The sequence below is a fragment of the Lampetra planeri genome, chromosome 31 (assembly GCF_965212315.1).
Source record: "Lampetra planeri chromosome 31, kcLamPlan1.2.h2, whole genome shotgun sequence".
Classification (NCBI taxonomy): Eukaryota; Metazoa; Chordata; class Hyperoartia; order Petromyzontiformes; family Petromyzontidae; genus Lampetra; species Lampetra planeri.
The window spans coordinates 2,902,720-2,919,608 of record NC_136137.1 but is presented as its reverse complement, the minus strand read 5'-3'; the positions used below and the strand labels follow the sequence as shown (position 1 = coordinate 2,919,608).

At 49.3% G+C, this 16,889-nt stretch overlaps 1 protein-coding gene across 8 annotated transcripts in view; it reads left to right on the top strand.

Annotated features, from left to right (window-relative positions):
* LOC144729092 (insulin-like growth factor 2 mRNA-binding protein 1) overlaps positions 1-16,889 on the top strand; it is a 72,419-nt gene that overhangs the window by 37,910 nt on the left and 17,620 nt on the right. For 4 of the 8 annotated variants that reach the window (XM_078608991.1, XM_078608984.1, XM_078608990.1 and 1 more), the window contains 5 exons: positions 11,292-11,340; positions 12,741-12,792; positions 13,644-13,707; positions 14,613-14,972; positions 15,674-15,808. In XM_078608991.1, the coding sequence (XP_078465117.1) occupies positions 11,292-11,340; positions 12,741-12,792; positions 13,644-13,707; positions 14,613-14,972; positions 15,674-15,808 (660 nt within the window). Of the gene's footprint in view, positions 1-11,291; positions 11,350-12,740; positions 12,793-13,643; positions 13,708-14,612; positions 14,973-15,673; positions 15,809-16,889 lie in introns of all 8 variants that reach the window. The other 4 variants (XM_078608985.1, XM_078608983.1, XM_078608989.1 and 1 more) reach the window with 1 other exon arrangement.

Sequence of the window (16,889 nt, the reverse complement as noted above, 5' to 3'; positions counted from 1 at the left end):
GCAGACTTCCTAAACGCCGGCAAATGCCGCGTGCGCGTGTGCGGAGTTCACTTCCCGCTCACGGCCAACACCAGAGACGATTATCTAAAGCAGTGCTGGGTCTCTCTTATTTTGTCTCGGACTCAAATGAGAACCTGGTGTGGCGTGTAAACATCAGCACTGGGGAGACAAAGGCGGCCGGGCGTGGTTCAGTCCACGTGTGTTATTGCGAGGGGCCAGCACCGTCCGTGAAGGCTATACGGGGCTCATCAGGGATTTCTTATTTTGTCTGGAGCTCTCTTCTCTCATCTCAGCACCTCTGTTGTCCAAATCTATATTTTCTCAAAACTTCTCTATCTCAAGCTCTACGTCTTCCGTCTTCTCACGAGGAGTTTATACATCGAATGGGGGGGGGGGGGGCACCATTATAATTTATGATTTGTGACTCCAATGGGGCCAGCACCAACACTGATTCTGCACTTCCAACCCCCGTGACCCCCTGTTCTGTCTCTTCCTCCTTACTCGCATTCTTTGATGTTGCTTGCCCAGCTGATGTCCATTCTGCCACGTCCTCTCGAGCTTTATGCTGGAGTGTCAGCGCTCGTCTGATGGTGAAACATCCCCGTTAAATCAAGGGCCACTGTGCTTGTTCAATGCCTTTAGCGAACAACCCCTTGGAAGCCATGTCCAGTGGTACCTGCCTCGGATCCTGTTAGGTCATGTAAACCTCGGCCATATTTCGTTGCACCCATTTATCAAAATAAATGTGGACACCGAAGTTAAACCGGTTGGTGGTGGGGTTAACTGTGGGTGCTTTCTCTCTTCCGAGCCATTGGGGCAGTGTAGAGGAGGAATTTTAAATGTTATTTTAACTTTACCAGGTAATGCCGACTGAGCTATGTCGCTTGCTTTGCAGAAGAGACCTGGTAAAAAATGATAGTTCAATGAAGTGGCTTATCATCGGGAAATTTATACCAGCCAAATTTTTTAAATGCGTGATTCTAAATGTGGAGGTAAAAAAACGGAAGACGCGGAGAAAAATCCACATGACCACGGGGGAAGAGACATGCAAACTCCAAATATACAGGTGTCAGGGTCGGGATCAAACCCACGACCTCCTGTATACCAGGCGAGGTAGTTCACGTCTTGCCACCACAGCACCCTTAAGAGTTAGAGGGGCGGAGGAAAGTGTTCTGCCTGTAGTGACGAACGTTCTCAGCGTAGGAATATCCTTCAACTATAAAGCAGAATGCTTCGTACTCGCGTGTTGGATATAAATGATATACATTGTCGACTGCCAACAGGTGCCAGCTGTCATACATATATCTGTTCTTGACCGAGAGAGTGACTGATGTGAATTGACATTCTACAAGGGATAGAAAGCTGAAACTTGGCACAGATGTAGTCGAGTCTATGCTTATAACCAGAAAACAATAACAACCCAAACAGTGTGTTTGTGCCACCAAAAATAGGTTGATTTGTTTCAATCCGAATATTTGTACTGGAGGAATCCGATGAGCTATAAACCTCTTTTTCACAGATGTCCACTCATAGGGGACAATCAACCTGGAATTGTACATTGCTTTATGTCTCGCACTAAATACAAATATACAACTTCAACAATCATGAACCAAGTAATTCACCTGTCGTGGAGTGTGATGCTAAAGCCAATGCAAAGTTGGGCGAAGCCCGGTTACTAGATTGGTAAATTTCAGCTTTTCGGTTTGAGCCGTTGTTAGGTTGGTCATGGAGCCCATTGGGGGGATGGTCTTTGTTTCTGTGTTTCATGCCCTGGCTTGCAATCGAAAACATAACACCTGGTGCAGGCCCTTGACCCCGTGACCCCTTGTGTCAGTAAGCCTTCGGCACTCTGCATGGCATCGTAGTACATCAAACCGCAGTGATGTCAGTGATTTTAACACGTAAGCTTTCACGACCAATATCATCCATAGAGGTTTTTGGGTTAGATCGCGTGAAAAAAAATGTGTCATTAAAACCCGCCGCCACCTGACACAGCCAACTGTTAAGGGTTGTCACGTAAACGGAACATGCCAATTCGTCACTAGCACAGCACGCCGGTGTGTTGGAGAGCCAAGCCACAACATTTCCAATCGGAGTACTATGTCAGATTGTAAATGTTGTGGCTTGGCTCTGAGTACGACGTCAGAATGTAAATGTTGTGGCTTGGCTCTCCAACACACCGGTGTGCTCTACTAGTGACGAATTTGCACGTTCTGTTTACGTGACAACCCTTACTAGTTAGCTGTGTCGGGTGGTGGCGGGTTTTAACGACATATTTATATATTTACGCGATCTAACCCAAAACCTCTATTATTGATGTCAGTTATGTTACTGCCACATAGTGGTAGCGATTGGCTGTTTATTGCTGCTGCTGCTATTTCCGCCACCCGTCACTGTTGCTATTGTTGCTGCTGCTATTGTCGCTGCTGCTATTGTCGCTGCTGCTGTGTACAGATGAATAAACGCCCCTGAGCCGGAGGTGGCCGCATGGCTGAAGAGGCTAATATCGTGTCAGATCAGATCATATATCACTCGCTTGGCACATGGTGAGTGTCTCAGGTTTGAATTTGGGTTTCAGCCACCGTGATTTCAACTGAGTTGTCAAATATTAGCAAGTTGATGGTCTGATACCGGTCACCAATGGCCACACAAAAAAACAACACACCATTTAAAATGTTCTTTTCGCCTCATTTTGCACATTCTCACAATGGGAACTATAAAAAAATATTTCTTTGAGTGCCGTGTGCCGAACACCAGCGCGTAGCGGGGCATGTGAGAAGCTGCACCACCAAGTGTCGGTAAGAGGCACTTGTAAGAAACCTCACAAGTAGTTCTGTGACATCTGCAGACTCCGCCCTTCTGCGCGTACCTCGATCCCGGCTGCGTTCCCGGAGTGAGCGGGCATCTGCTGTGGCTGCACCATGGTTATGTAATTCCCTACCTTTGGAAATTCGTTTATCCGATTATGTGGATACATTTAAGTCTCGTCTTAAAACATCTTCTTAATTCTCCGTGTCATTTGGCCTTTCCTTTTTCTTACAAGGTGCCTTGAAACATTCGTGGAAAGCGCCTTACAATTAAATGTAAGTTATTATTTTTATCAGCTTCCAGAAACTGTTCTCTGACTCTCTTCTGTTTTCCGTGAATGTTGGAAATGCAAGTGATGCTGATGGCACAGTTGTATAATTTTTCAGATGCGCTTCTGCGGTCATCTGGAATGCTCTTCCGATATTAGGAAGCCACTGGAGCTATGCACTTCAAAATCAGCTGGATTGAAAACTAATTTGTTTAGAACCGCTTTTTGTGTTTAGTTTGTTGTCCTTCCCCCGCACCTCCGATTAGCACGGTTGGCTATGTACCGTGCAGAAAAGTACATATATAACGTGACGAAAAAACACTTGGTCTCTCGGACTCGTTGTGTTGGGTTGTAAGTGTCTGTGTGGCCGGGCTTGGCTATACGTTGTACTCATTGTGGGCTACGTGGTCTTGCAGTGTCTGGAAAGATTGGGAATATCGTCTTATTGTAGGCCTGGGCTGCGAGGTTGCCAGGAGATACCTGCGAAAACAGTGGATTCTTTTGAATCTATCTGCGTGGTGCTTTGGGAGTTACCGCCTCGCGATTGCGTGATGGGTTTTTTTCCCGAGTTTCTTCTGGAAAAAACATGGCAATGGAGTGGGACCTTCCAAAAAAATGTCTTGAGATTCGGTGAGGCCTTTCCTGAGGGTTGATATAATTCTTGTCATTATTATTACACCACATGTTAGTAGACTGTCACCCATGCCGTGGCCCTCGGTGGTATTTCTACACTTCCACACTTTTCGCCCTTTTGCTTTTCACTGATTTTTCCATCCGCAACTTCCCCTCTGTATCCCAACCCCAATATCCCGACCACCACTCACCCCCCCCCCACCATCGCCACCACTCCACCCGCACCCCACCACCACCACCACCCCACCACCACCCCACCACCAACCAAACACCACCCCACCACCAACCAAACACCATCCCACCACTACCCCACCATCACCACCACCCCACCACCAACCAAACACCACCCCACCACCACCCCAACTAACCCCTTGCTTGTACTTGCCTTCACATTCCTGACATGCCATGTGGCATTCACATGCACAGGGGTAGATGTGGCTGGTGGGTGGGGGGGTGGTTGCGAGGTGGCTGTGGTGGGGATGGGGTTTGGTTGCAGTGCTTTTCTGCTGGGGCGGGAGTGGTGGTGGTTGGTGAGGGGGGGGGTGCCACTGCGGCTCTGCTGGGTGAATGGCTGTGCGGTTAAGCTATCCGCTGTGTGTGCACGCGCATGCATGCGTGCTCGTGTGTACACGCGTGTGTCATTTGGCTTCCTTCCATTTCGCATTTTAGCTTTCCCTCCACCCTGCCCGCCTTCCCCCTCTCCCTTCATGCTGTTCAAGCGCTGCCGCGTTTTTCTCTTTGAAGCAAGCGGTGATCGGAACCCATTGATTGCTGCTTTCAGAGCCGTTCTCCCTACATCAAACATTTGATATTTTTCAGCATAAACCCCACCACTGCCCAGTTTGTGCAGGATTCCTCCACGTTTAACTTCGACGATTGCCTCACCCAGTTCTCTCGACCCCGTTTACAGGACGGGGGTCCTGCGTCGTGCCCTTTGACCAATTTTCCCCTTTAATGTGCGAACTTATTCACAACCATTGCGCTCACCTGAGTCTCTCGACCCCGTTTACAGGAGGGGAGGCAGGGGGGCAGGGGCAGAGGGTCCTGCTTTTTTCACCGTTTGGCAAATTCCTCCTTGCGTCCGTGACTTTAATAATGTCGTCGTTCGTCGGAAAGGATCGGCCACCACGCGGTTGATCCATCTCTGATGCTGCGTCTCAAAGTTCTCCCCGCTCGCGATGCTGCCCTCTGGCCGTGTTTTATTGCCCGACGATCCCCTCTTTGGAATGCTGGCTCCATCCTCCCTTTTATTACTTTCTGAGAGACTCAATCCTCGTGTAAGCTGACTCCTGATTCTTCTAGTGTGTTTTTTCTTCTGGGGGCTGAGGGGGTTGGGGGACAGCAACGTAAGCGATTAAAAATAGGTGTCGGCTGGTCAGTGTGTCCACGTGTGTCCACGCGTGTCCACGCGCATGTTCGCGAGCGTCGGGCTGCGTGACTTGTATCGCTGCTGCTCGTTGGTGACACGCCGGCGTTTGTGTGTAGCCCGCCGCCGCCAGAGTCGTGGTGCACCGCTCGCACAGTTTGCATCCCCTGGATGAAGCCGAGAGCCGCTGTGCACGCAGTGAACACCTTTGTGTTGCGCGTGCGTGTGTGTCTATATGTGTGGGGAGCGGTCGTGTAATGGTTAGCGCGCTGCGCATCGAACCCGGCGACCCGAGTTCGATTACCGCTCACGTCCAACACTCGTGACAGTTATCTGAACCGATCCTGTGCCTTCCCTAGGTCGACTCAGCCTCAATTGAGTACCTGGTCAGGATGCCTAAATATTGCCACTGGGGAGAGAAAGGAGGCCGGGTCGTGGTGCTGGCCACCCACTCCCTCGTGTGCCGTGCCGGCCTTCATAAATGCTCGCTAACAGCACTTGCCCCAACAGTCTGGTGAAGGCTGTACGGTGGATCTTTGTTAAATCTGGCTCTTTCCAGCCTGCACACATTTTTTCCTTGCAACGTGCTTTCTCTTAACTTACAGTATTGAATGATTGTTGTCTTTAGGGAACTGCCAAGGGGGTCTCCCCAAAGTGTAAAGGTCACAGCCCTTTACGTATACGGGGCTCCCAGAGGCATATGGCAGCAGCGAACATTGACGACTCTACTCTACTGATGAGTCCTAATGATCCATAATACAGGTTTTTTTGGGTTAGATCATGTAAATATATAACTGTGTCGTTAAACGCGCCACCACCCAACACAGCCAATTAGTAAGGTTTGTCACGTTAACAGAACATGCCAATTCATTACTAGTACAGCACACCGGTGTGTTGGAGTGCAAAGCCACAACATTTACAATATGAGTACAACGTTTCGCCAGTAATTACAACTAGCTTCATCCAGCAGTAATTACTAAGTGGCTGTGTTGGCTGATGGCGGGTTTCACGACACATATTTACGCGATCTAACCCAAAAAACCTGTTATGGATGATATTGGTCGCGAAAGCCTACGTGTTAAATTGAGTCCTAATGAGTCTGAAACCGGTCTTCAGTTGTGCCTTGTGTTGTTTCACTGCATCCTCTTGGCGATCATAATGACAAAATGGCCACACGCGTTCAGAGCTCTTTTGAGCTGGTGGTCTGCTGTGCCGAGCTCTTCAATTGGAGCCGTGCATTTTACAATTACATAGTCACTCTTGCACATTGGATATTGGCAATACATTGATTCCCATCGATTGAGGAATTCTATGCATGTTTGGAGCGGCCGCTGGTTTAAATGTGTGCAGCCAAATTGTTTGAAGGTCTGCACGTGTTTGTGTTGTGTGTGTGTGAATGTTCTGTAACTGTAGGAAATAATTAACGTAATACTTTTCAGTCTTGTGTCAGTCCGCTGCTTTTGATGGAGGCCTTGTCATGCCTCGTCAACCGTGGGGGTCGTTTGACCACATGTCACCGTGTGGATCAGTGCAGCGCCGGTGTCCAGGAATCGCTCGTCACTGATGTTAGCCTTGGCCTGCAACAAGACTCAGGCCCACGCACGGGTTCTCCGTGCGGTGCGCTCACCATAGCGCCACCGCTTCACCATTATCAGCTGTGTGAACGATCGGCACCAATCTTGGTGAGGCTCAACTTGGCCCCATCAAAACCTTGCCCATGTGGTGGGGTTAAATGAGGCACTGTACTGTCGCCTGAATTCACAAGTAACATTACATTTATGAACAGAGACATTTCAAGTTTTATTTAGCTGAACCAGGTGGGAACTTGAGAGACCAGAGGGATGAGTCTCGTTTGCAAGAGTGATCATCGGTGTCATCACAATTACAAAAGCAAAGCAAATAAAATAAAGTTACAGCAATGAAGTGAATATCAGTGTAACAAAAATGTGTTCCTGGGTAATGTAGTAAGTGTTATTTCCTAATTGATGGTCCCTCAAAAGTACACAAAATGGCTATTATTCCCCACAAATGTTGCCTTTGTGACCAAGACAGGGATATTTTGACATTTGCCTATTTTCAATGAGAAAATAGGCGAATTTGTGTAAATTTGTTCACGTAAAGTCAGAAAAAAACAACATATTAATAAAAATTAACATGTATTTATACTGAAGTAATACAAAAATGACTACATAGTGATATAAATCAGAGCAAAAACAACTGCGTGGCGCATGAGAACTCGAATATATTGCACGTGCGTGAATCGGTGTTAAATTATAAATTCCCTCTCGCGGAAGCTGGCTCGGGCAGATTATAAAAAAGTTAAAGTGGCTTCCGGAGAGAGAGGGGTAGAGAACCATTGCTTACAGCCAGTGTCAGAGTCCAATTGGGGTTACAAGTCTGTTTCTAGGGAGAGCTGATTTACAAAGGCAGATACAAGAGTCGAAAAAGCGAATTTGCAAGAAAACAAAGCGTTAAATGTTTCAATAAAATTCAATTGAAAGAAATAAAAAAAACAATTAACACGGAGGCAAAAATAACACAAATCAGATAAATTGGAAGTGCGCAACTTAACGAGGTAGAACAGCGATAAAGAAGCGATTGCACTCGGCTTCAAAGTAATTAATCCGATTGATCGTAGAAGATCGTGTAAAACATTAATGTGGGGGCAGTGCTCTTCCACTTATGATGTGAAACTGAATTTCTTTCTCTTTGTTGATCCCTCTAGCCGTGTGCACTGCGGTCCCCTACCGCACTGCTCGGTTGTCATTTGTTGAGCCAGGCATCCCTTGCAAAAGAGACTCGGTGGCAAGCGGAGGTGCCAGCGGTCAGCACACGGTGCTGCTATACACACCTAGCGACCCGAGTACGATTCCCGGCCAAGGCTAACGACTGTAAAATTGAGCGATATCTGAACCGATCATGGTGAAGTGTAGATCAAACAATCCCCACGACCAACACGGTGTGTGTATGTGTCGTGGATTTTATCCAGCAGCGGATTGACAAATGGTGTTAAATCGACTTCGTTGTTATTTTTAAATCTCTCTGTTTAAAGTGCTGAGACAGTGGCTGGATTTTCCACATTTTTCCGACGGTGTTGGGCGGAGGGGGGGGAAATCGTGTTTTGTGCAGATAATTCGCCTGGTGCAATCAGGCACTCGAGGGTGGCACGATGCAGAGCATTCTTGAGAATTAAATTGACAGTGTCTTCCTCCCACCCCAGGCATGATCATCGTGTTGCTTTGCAGTCGTAGCGTTTGTTCTGTATTTTAATAACAATCGATCAGATATATATAGCGGTAGAGGAAAAACGTGGGGCATTATTGTGACCCGACACCTGCGCTGTGTATTATTCTTTCCCTCCTTTCCTCTCTCTTTCTTAACGTCAGCAGCCGTTTCGTGTGAGACCGTTCAGAGGATCTTATAAATGGGCAATTACTTAATGAAATGCTTTAGGAGTCAAATTAGTTTTAATAATGGGCAATAAAAAACACGTACGAGTGACCCGAAGCAGGTGTAGCAGCGAGGTGCTGGGTGTACCGATGCTGGGTGTACCGATGCTGGGTGTACCGATGCTGGGTGTACCGATCGGTGCTTGCGGTCGACCGCTCGCGTACGATCGTGGAAATAGCGCCGACCACTCTGTGACTATTCAATGAAGCAACAACGGTGGTCTTAATTGTGTGATTCCAGTATAATTGGTGTCTTAGCATTTCTTTCTGCATTAACGTTAATTCATAACAATAATGGCAAATATGTATTTATTAAAGCGTCGGTGAGGGCACTTTTTTTTATCTGGAATGCTCTGCCACATTGGGGATGTTTGAGTGAGTCATAATTGCATTTTTGGGTTGGAAATTTTTTTTATCTGAATGAGAGTTTGGTTTAATTTGGGAGGACAGCGGAGAGCCCGACGAATGCTCCACCCACCCACACATGAAGGGGGTGACACTCAGACCTGCCACCTTCTGGACACACCTCTCACAGCCATAGACCCACAATATCTGGCTAACCGTCGTGGTGGTTGGTGGTGGTGGTGGCCACCCATCCACGTACTAAGCAGGGCTCAATACTGCTCGGCTCCCAAGATCTGATTATTGCCAATCACAAATGGACACATTTGGCAATATTTAAGAATCCAGAATGTAGATTTTTTTTTTATTTGGCTGGTTTTGATAGCGATGCCTTTGAGGTGAGGTTGGTGGGTCACACAGAAATGGAACTGTTGGTTGTGCGTGCGACTTCCACTTGCGAGACAACGGGGTGGTGCGTGTGTAGGGGCAGTACAGTAAGGAGGTTGCAGGCAGGCTATGTTTGTGGATTTTGAGTGTTTCTCCTCGTGTGTGTGTGTGGATTTTCTTCACAATAATATTGACCGGATATCCCAGTTCAGCAGCCCGAGACTCGGACTTTGATGTAAACAATAAGATTTTATTTTTTGATTATATGTCCGTGGAAAGATGTGTGGGTTGTGTCATTCCTTGTAAATTAGATTGATCCACTCTTACGAACGTGGCAACGATGATAGTCGTGCATATTTGATCGCCTTGGTTTCATAAAATATATTCACAAGCAAAGTAAATAACCAGCCGAACGTTAAATTCCTTACCGTAGCTTTAGTCACATCCAACATTTTCTCGTTGTCTCTTCTGCAATGTTACTCCGATTGTGCTCTTGACTTTAAGAAAATTTCCATTCATAACTCTCGCAGGGCAGTGCTTCACTCCTTGATAGAGATTGCTCTGCGGAAGGAGATGGCGCACGAACTCCATCGGAGAACCTTTGAACTGACGTCTTATCCACGTTGGCAGAGCAGCACGTTCCACGTGGCCTGCTAAAGAGATGTTCTTTGTGTGGCGATCAATCCAAAAAATGTGGCAAATTTAGCCTACGTGAATTCAGAAACTAGTGCAACATTTTTTTTTTGTCCTGACCATCAACTCCATGGCACCTGAAATCTCGGTTTAACCGCAGTCAGCTGAGACCTGGATGAGAACCCATGCCCTCGGGATTGCTGGCTCAGTGCTCGGACCTCTGAACCACGCGGCCATCTCTAGCTACATCGGGCGTAAACGTTCACAATCTCGTGTTGTGACTGAGTCGAGGGAGGGATTACAAAAAAAGGAAGGAAATGTGCTTTAGGGGAGGCAGCGAGTCAACACGGCTTTCTTTTTATTGATCCCGGCGAAGGCTGTTCCGAGTGTTGCCACGCGTGCGTTTGGTCTGCGGTGGCAACAACTTAGCAGCTCTGGCCGACCGTCAGCTTTCAAGGCGATGCTAATGCTCGTGGCGCAAGCGAAAAAACGCAACTTGGATCTGCGGCGAAACGGAATTCCGCGCGCGCGCTCACGGCCCCTAGCGACGCCGAGGGAGACAGAGGTGGCTTTGACGGTAGCGGCAGAGGTCGCAAACGGGTTTTGATTCCTTACCCGTACCCGTACCCGGCCGCACCAGGGCCGCAAACGGGTACCCGTAACCGGCCGTACCCGTACCCTACCCGTACCCGGCCGGGTACGGGTAGGGTACGGGTACGGCCGTACCCTACCCGTACCCGGCCGGGTACGGGTAGGGTACGGGTACGGGTATCGGGTACCTGATTGCGACCTCTGGGATGAAGCCATGTTGCAGGCGCGGGTGGGTTGATTCTAGGAACTTGAATTGTGAGAAGAGACAAGACGTTGGGAAATGAGTGACAAACAGTTACTCACCATTGACTCACGGTCTACCCGTACCCGGCCGCACCAGGGTCGCAAACGGGTAGCCGGGTATCGGGTAGGGTACGGGTATCGGGTACCCGGTTGCGACCTCTGGGTAGCGGCGCCGCAGTTCGGCTCCGTCGTTGACGACGCGCCGGCGGTGGGCAAGCAATGGCTCGGGGTACGCGTGGCAGCGGTTGTCGCACGACTCGCGCGATGGACTTGGCGATCTGGCGCTTGCGTGTTGCGGGCGACGAGGGGATCTCTCTGTTGACGGGCGATTATCGACTTAGCGGATGCGTCGGAGGTAAGAGGGTGTCGCCGAGCGCCTCCGCTGCTCATCAGGAGCGTGTCGGTGGAGAGCTGCCGCTTACCCTTTTAAAGAAAGTGAGTCTCGCCTAAGGGAAATGTAATTATTGCAGCGTGTGTTGTTCAATTGGTGACGTCGCTCTAATGGTTTGTGCCTGTGTGTGTGTCTGTGTGTTGTGTGCGTGCACCTTTGTGTTCTTCCCGTGGCCGGTAGGAGTCGCAAGATCCAAGTTCGGAACATCCCTCCCCAAATGCAATGGGAGGTCAGTGAAGTATGCGATAGTTTTTACTCACTGAGCGCTCTACATGTGTGTGTGTTGGTGATAAATAAAATACATGAATCTTCTTGTGTTCCATATCTCCCGATGATGAAAACGCATTGTGTGTTCTGTCGGCCAATCAGATGCCTCCAGCTTTAGCCGTTAATAATCACCGGTGAGCACCGAAAGGGAGAAACCAGCCCAGTAGTTTGTGTATTTAAACAAATGCTGATAGTTTACATACTTCTAAAATACAAATACAACGTATTTAATTTTGATGTGCAGATATGGAGCTCAAGTTAATTTGTGGATTTTATTTACGAGAAAAAGTGTAATTTTTTGCAAACCTATTCATGTTAACCATTCTCTTACGTGGTAACATTTTCTGAACATTTACATTTGATATTCTTGAACAAAAATCTTCATATGACCGATAACGAAATACTGTCTTGTTGTTTGTAAATTAACGTGCACACTACAAACAACACGTACATCCGTAAATAATGCACACTATTGCACACGCATACATGCGATTGTACATACAGTTATATGTTAAAACACACACAGAAACATACTTGCATATCGACACATATGTCTGTGTCATGCTAGCACTTAGTTTTATTATAATTTTCATGATCGTAAATGCATTTACGTCAAACAAAGTCGGTCACCGCATCGCGCGCTTTCAGATGCGCTTCTGCGGCCATCTGGAACGCTCTTCCTTCCGATATTAGGAAGCTACTGGAGCTGTGGCACTTTTACACCGTCTAGATGGACAAAATAATTTCTTTAGAGCTGCTCTTTGTGTTTAGTTTGTTGTCCTTCCCCCGCATCTCTGATGAGCACGGTTGGCTACGTACAGTGCGAAAGAAGTTCAACATACATACATAAAACGTACGCATGTGCATACTATTCAATCGTACACATTCTACTAGCAATATTGCTCTTGATTTGCCTCATGTCTAAGCAGCGAAATGTTTCTTAAACTCTCCCCCACCCGCCCCCAACCCCCACCTCTTTCCCACAGCCAGCAGGATTAATTGGTACACCGCAGTTAGTTCGATCGGTCGGCCGCACGCCCGACTGGTGGGGTACAGTGCGGGTACTCGCACCTCTTCCCGAGATGTCTGACCAGCGTGGAAGAGTAGGCCAAACATCGTCCTCTAAAGAGGGGTTCTCTGAGCTCTCTCTCTCTACTGCAGGCCCCGTATGGCCAGCAGTGGCATGCGCGAGCTCTAGCAGGGCGGGGGGGGGTGCATCTTTCAACTTTTGCTCGAGCGGCAGATCGACGCGCGTTGTGGAACGAGGCAGAAATGCGCTCCGTAGCTCCAAGACCAAACGTGTTTTGTTTTTGTCATCTCGGGTTTGTTCAGTTTAATTAATCGGGGGGTTCTTGTTTGTAGGTTTTAGATGGCCTGCTAGCTCAGTACGGGACCGTGGACAACTGTGAACAAGGTGAGACTCTCTTGCTGAATCCTTCAGATCTGAAGCTCGCTCGGTAAAATCAAATCGCGCGGCAGGTTGATTTTGTCTCTCGGCGACTGCAACAAGAAACCCGTGTCACGCTACATTTGTTTTTGCGCTTAATTTTGGCAAATTTCAGCTCTTGATAATTAAAACTTTGATTGGCATTTGGCACAAAATCTTTGCAGGGCATGAAGAGGTGCGCCTGTAGTTTGGGATGAAGAGGTCACTCGAAGTGACCTCAGAAGTAGTTCTGTGATGTCATCTTCTGGGGCCATTCTCTGATACAGGGCTAAATGGAAACGTCTTCATTTTGTGACTTGATGTTGAAAGCATAATCGGCATCTCCTGCAATAGGTGTAGGGGAAATTCCGTGGCTCTTTAATTCATCACACCGGCATCTTGTTGGAAATTACAGAAATATCCTGCTCGGCTAACATTTTGGACAATGGCTCTTCCTCCTGGGAAAGAGTGATTTGTGTTTACAACACATTTGCCTCGATCACAGACTGCAAGCAAATCAGCCTGAATGTGCCAGTCACATCTCGGAAGCTAAGCAGGCTTTGAGCCTGGATGGTGCTTAGATGGGTGGCCACCATGCACCACAGGGGCTACGTGGTGACCGAGCATAATCCATCGTTGCACTCTCCTTGTACGCTGCCACATCTATGCTCCCCAACCTTCGCCAAAACGAATGCACCGACTAACTCCAACGACCCACGTGGCGTGGGGAAGGCCTTCGTCCAGCAGTGGATAGATAAAGGACTGCGTTGTCGACTTTAGAACTGTCTCTCGGTGCATTGCCTGACGTGTGTCCGTGCGCGCGGGCGTGCTTCTTGCAGTGAACACGGAGAGCGACACGGCAGTAGTGAACGTGACCTTTGGCAGCAGGGAGCAGGCCCGGCAGTGAGTGTCACCTCCACCCACTCCCCCTACCCCCCCCCCACCACCACTACTACCACGCATGAAATGATTAGTACACAGAACTTGCAATCCGGAGATTACTGGTGTGGCATTTCAAACAGTGGGGCGTGTTTCTTGAATCCCACTTGTACTGTTCACCCAGAGATGTAAATGGGTACACCACAGATATTCGATAGGCAGGTCGTGAGTTGTGCGGTAACGTGTGGGTACTTTTCACATTTTCTCTGATATCTGGCCATCGTGGAAGAGTAGACCAAATACGCTTTCTGCGGCGGTGTGAGTAGGCAATTGAGGGCTGCACCTTTATTTTTACAAATATTCCTCCCAGCTGCGTAGAGCGAGCGGCTCACAGGCTGAAGGTTGCGAGTCCAAATCCTAGCTGGGGGTTGACTCACCCCATCACCCCCCCAGGTTTGAGAAAGGGAGTACCACCTTGTACTAAAGTCAACATTGGTTGCCCCTACGGACAGACTCGCACCCATCATAGGAATGTGCAATTTCCACCACTGGCTGGTGGGCTGAAAACGAGAGATGAGCCACCACCTCAAAATCAATTAAAACACGTGGTCTGTTTGTAAGTCGATTTGTTCGTAAGTCTAACTTTACTCCTGTCGATTCCATACATGTAGTATGGCGTGCACACGAAACACGGGGAATGGCTTTAAAAGTTGTATAATCTCCTGTAAATGTAGATGCCACTGCTTCTTCATGTTCTGCAGATGTAGATGCCACCACCGCCATCTATTACGCGGCGGTTGAACTTACGACTCTCGATCCGAACAGGCAACTGGACATACGGACAGGTTTGTTCGTGTCTCTGAAAGTTCGTCGGTCAAATGTTCGTAGGTAGAGGAGTCCCCGTGCGTACGTGCGTCTACCTCCTCCAGAGCCATCGACAAGCTCAATGGCCACCAGCTGGAGGGCTACTCGCTCAAGGTGGTCTACATCCCCGACGAGAGCGCCGGGCCTCCCCCCGGTCGCCGGGGGTTCCCGGGCGGCCGTTTCGGGGGCCGCCAGCCCGGGGGGGCCGGTGGGCAGGCGGCAGGAGGAGGCGGCGGCGGCGGCCTGGGCGCCGGCGGTGCGTCGGGGGGGCCCGGGGGACCGCACGGCGGGGGCCAGTCCGGCGGCGGGGGCCGGCAGCAGGGCGAGGTGCCGCTGAGGATGCTGGTGCCGAGCCAGTACGTGGGCGCCATCATCGGCAAGGAGGGGGCCACCATCAAGAACATCACGCAGCAGACGCAGTCCAAGTGAGAGGCCAAGCCGCGACGTGCACGCATACGCGCGTCAACAAAGACCCCGCCCCCCCCCAGTGTAGCCTTTAAATAGACTGTAGGGGTATGAGTGCTGTTTGCAAGCACCTATGAAGGTCAGAAAGACAGACGAGGGGATGGGTGGCCAGCGCCACGGCCGGCCGCGTTTGTCTCCCCTGTGGCGATATTTATACACCTTGCAAGGTACTCATTTGAGGCTGAGTCTACCTACGGGAGACCCAGGAACCGGTTCAGATATTCGTCACTGGTGTCGGCCGTGAACGGGAATGGCACTTGGGTTTCTGGGTTCATTGCGCAGCACGCTAACTGCTCCACTACCACTCCCCACTCTCGCAAAAATACAAAGATCCCCCCCACCAGCAAAAATCTGTTGGGACAAGTTCTGTGAGTGAGCATCGACTGAGGCCAGCACAACAAACACATGGACACCATCGCCTCCCCCAGTGCTGGTGTTCACTACACACCGTAACCAGGTACTCATTTAAGGCCGGGTCGACTTACGGGAGTGCCGGGTTTAGGTTCAGATAGCACTTGGCACTGATGTCAGCTGTGACCCACGGAATCAAGCGTTGAAAATACACAAACAAAAGCCACAAGCACCTCCGCGTCTCCGAGCTGCGCGTGAACGTTGAGCGCAATGTCGTCATCGTCATCCTGACTTTTACCATCTCGTCCAGGGTGGACATCCACCGCAAGGAGAACGTGGGCTCGGCAGAGAAGCCGATCACGATCCAGTCGACGGCAGAGGGCAGCTCGGCGGCGTGCCGCCTCATCCTGGAGGTCATGCAGAAGGAAGCGCTGGACACGAAAACGTGAGTGAGAGAGACGCAGAGGTCGCAACCGGGTACCCGATTCCCGTACCCTACCCGATACCCGGCTACCCGTACCCGGCCAGGTACGGGTACGGGTAGCCGTTTGCGACCCTGGTACGGCCGGGTACAGGTAAGGAATCAAAACCCGTTTGCGACCTCTGGAGAGACGGCTCGCCCCGTCATCCGCGCGCTGTCACCGCCGCTCCCTGCTTTGCGGTCGCGTATGGGCGGTGCTCGATTTTTTATTTGTTTGGACGCGAGCTCATGTCCACTATTGATTGAGAAAGTGTTAATGTGCCCTGCTTTAACATCACCTGTCTAAACACATGACTCTTGCTGTTTAAATGTTGATGATATGATAAGTATCTTGCCCCGTGTTATTATATACCTCCGAAAGTACCTTATCTACAGCACGTCGTATCCACCCACCTACCTACCCACCCACCCTACCGAATAGGACCCATTCAGCAACCTCACCAACAGCCAATCTCATGTATTGTGTTCATGGGGATGGTACTTGTACTGTCGATGCGCATGTGAACCCTGTATTGACGTGATCACTCTTTGTTGATCCCGTGTCATGGTTGTGCAATGATTCGCTTCAGCGTCTCAATACTAGTCTCCTCGGAATATAGCGGCCCCAAGTGGCTGCACAGGTCACATTAACACGTGACATACAACACGTACAAATCCCAACACCTTGATTCTTACTCATGCGCCTATCCCGAGCTTCGACGAACAGTATGAATCAAAGAGTCCACAAGTGGTTGCAATGCTATTACCCACGCTAACCCCATGTGAACCTCGTGTTTTATTACATATCAGTGCCGTTTACGATTTGTTTAAATATAAGATCATGTTTTACGTTAACTAAGCGAGTGTTTATCTTCACTGTTCAAAGGCCTTTAACTAGATATGGGCGCCACTATGGAAAGATGTTAACTACCTCGCCCGGTATACACGAGGTCGTGGGTTCGATCCCGACCCTGACGCTGGATATTTGGAGTCAGGATGTTCTCCCCGTCACGTGGATTTTTCTCCGGGTCCTCCTGGTTTTCCCCTCCACGTAGTATTTGGCTGC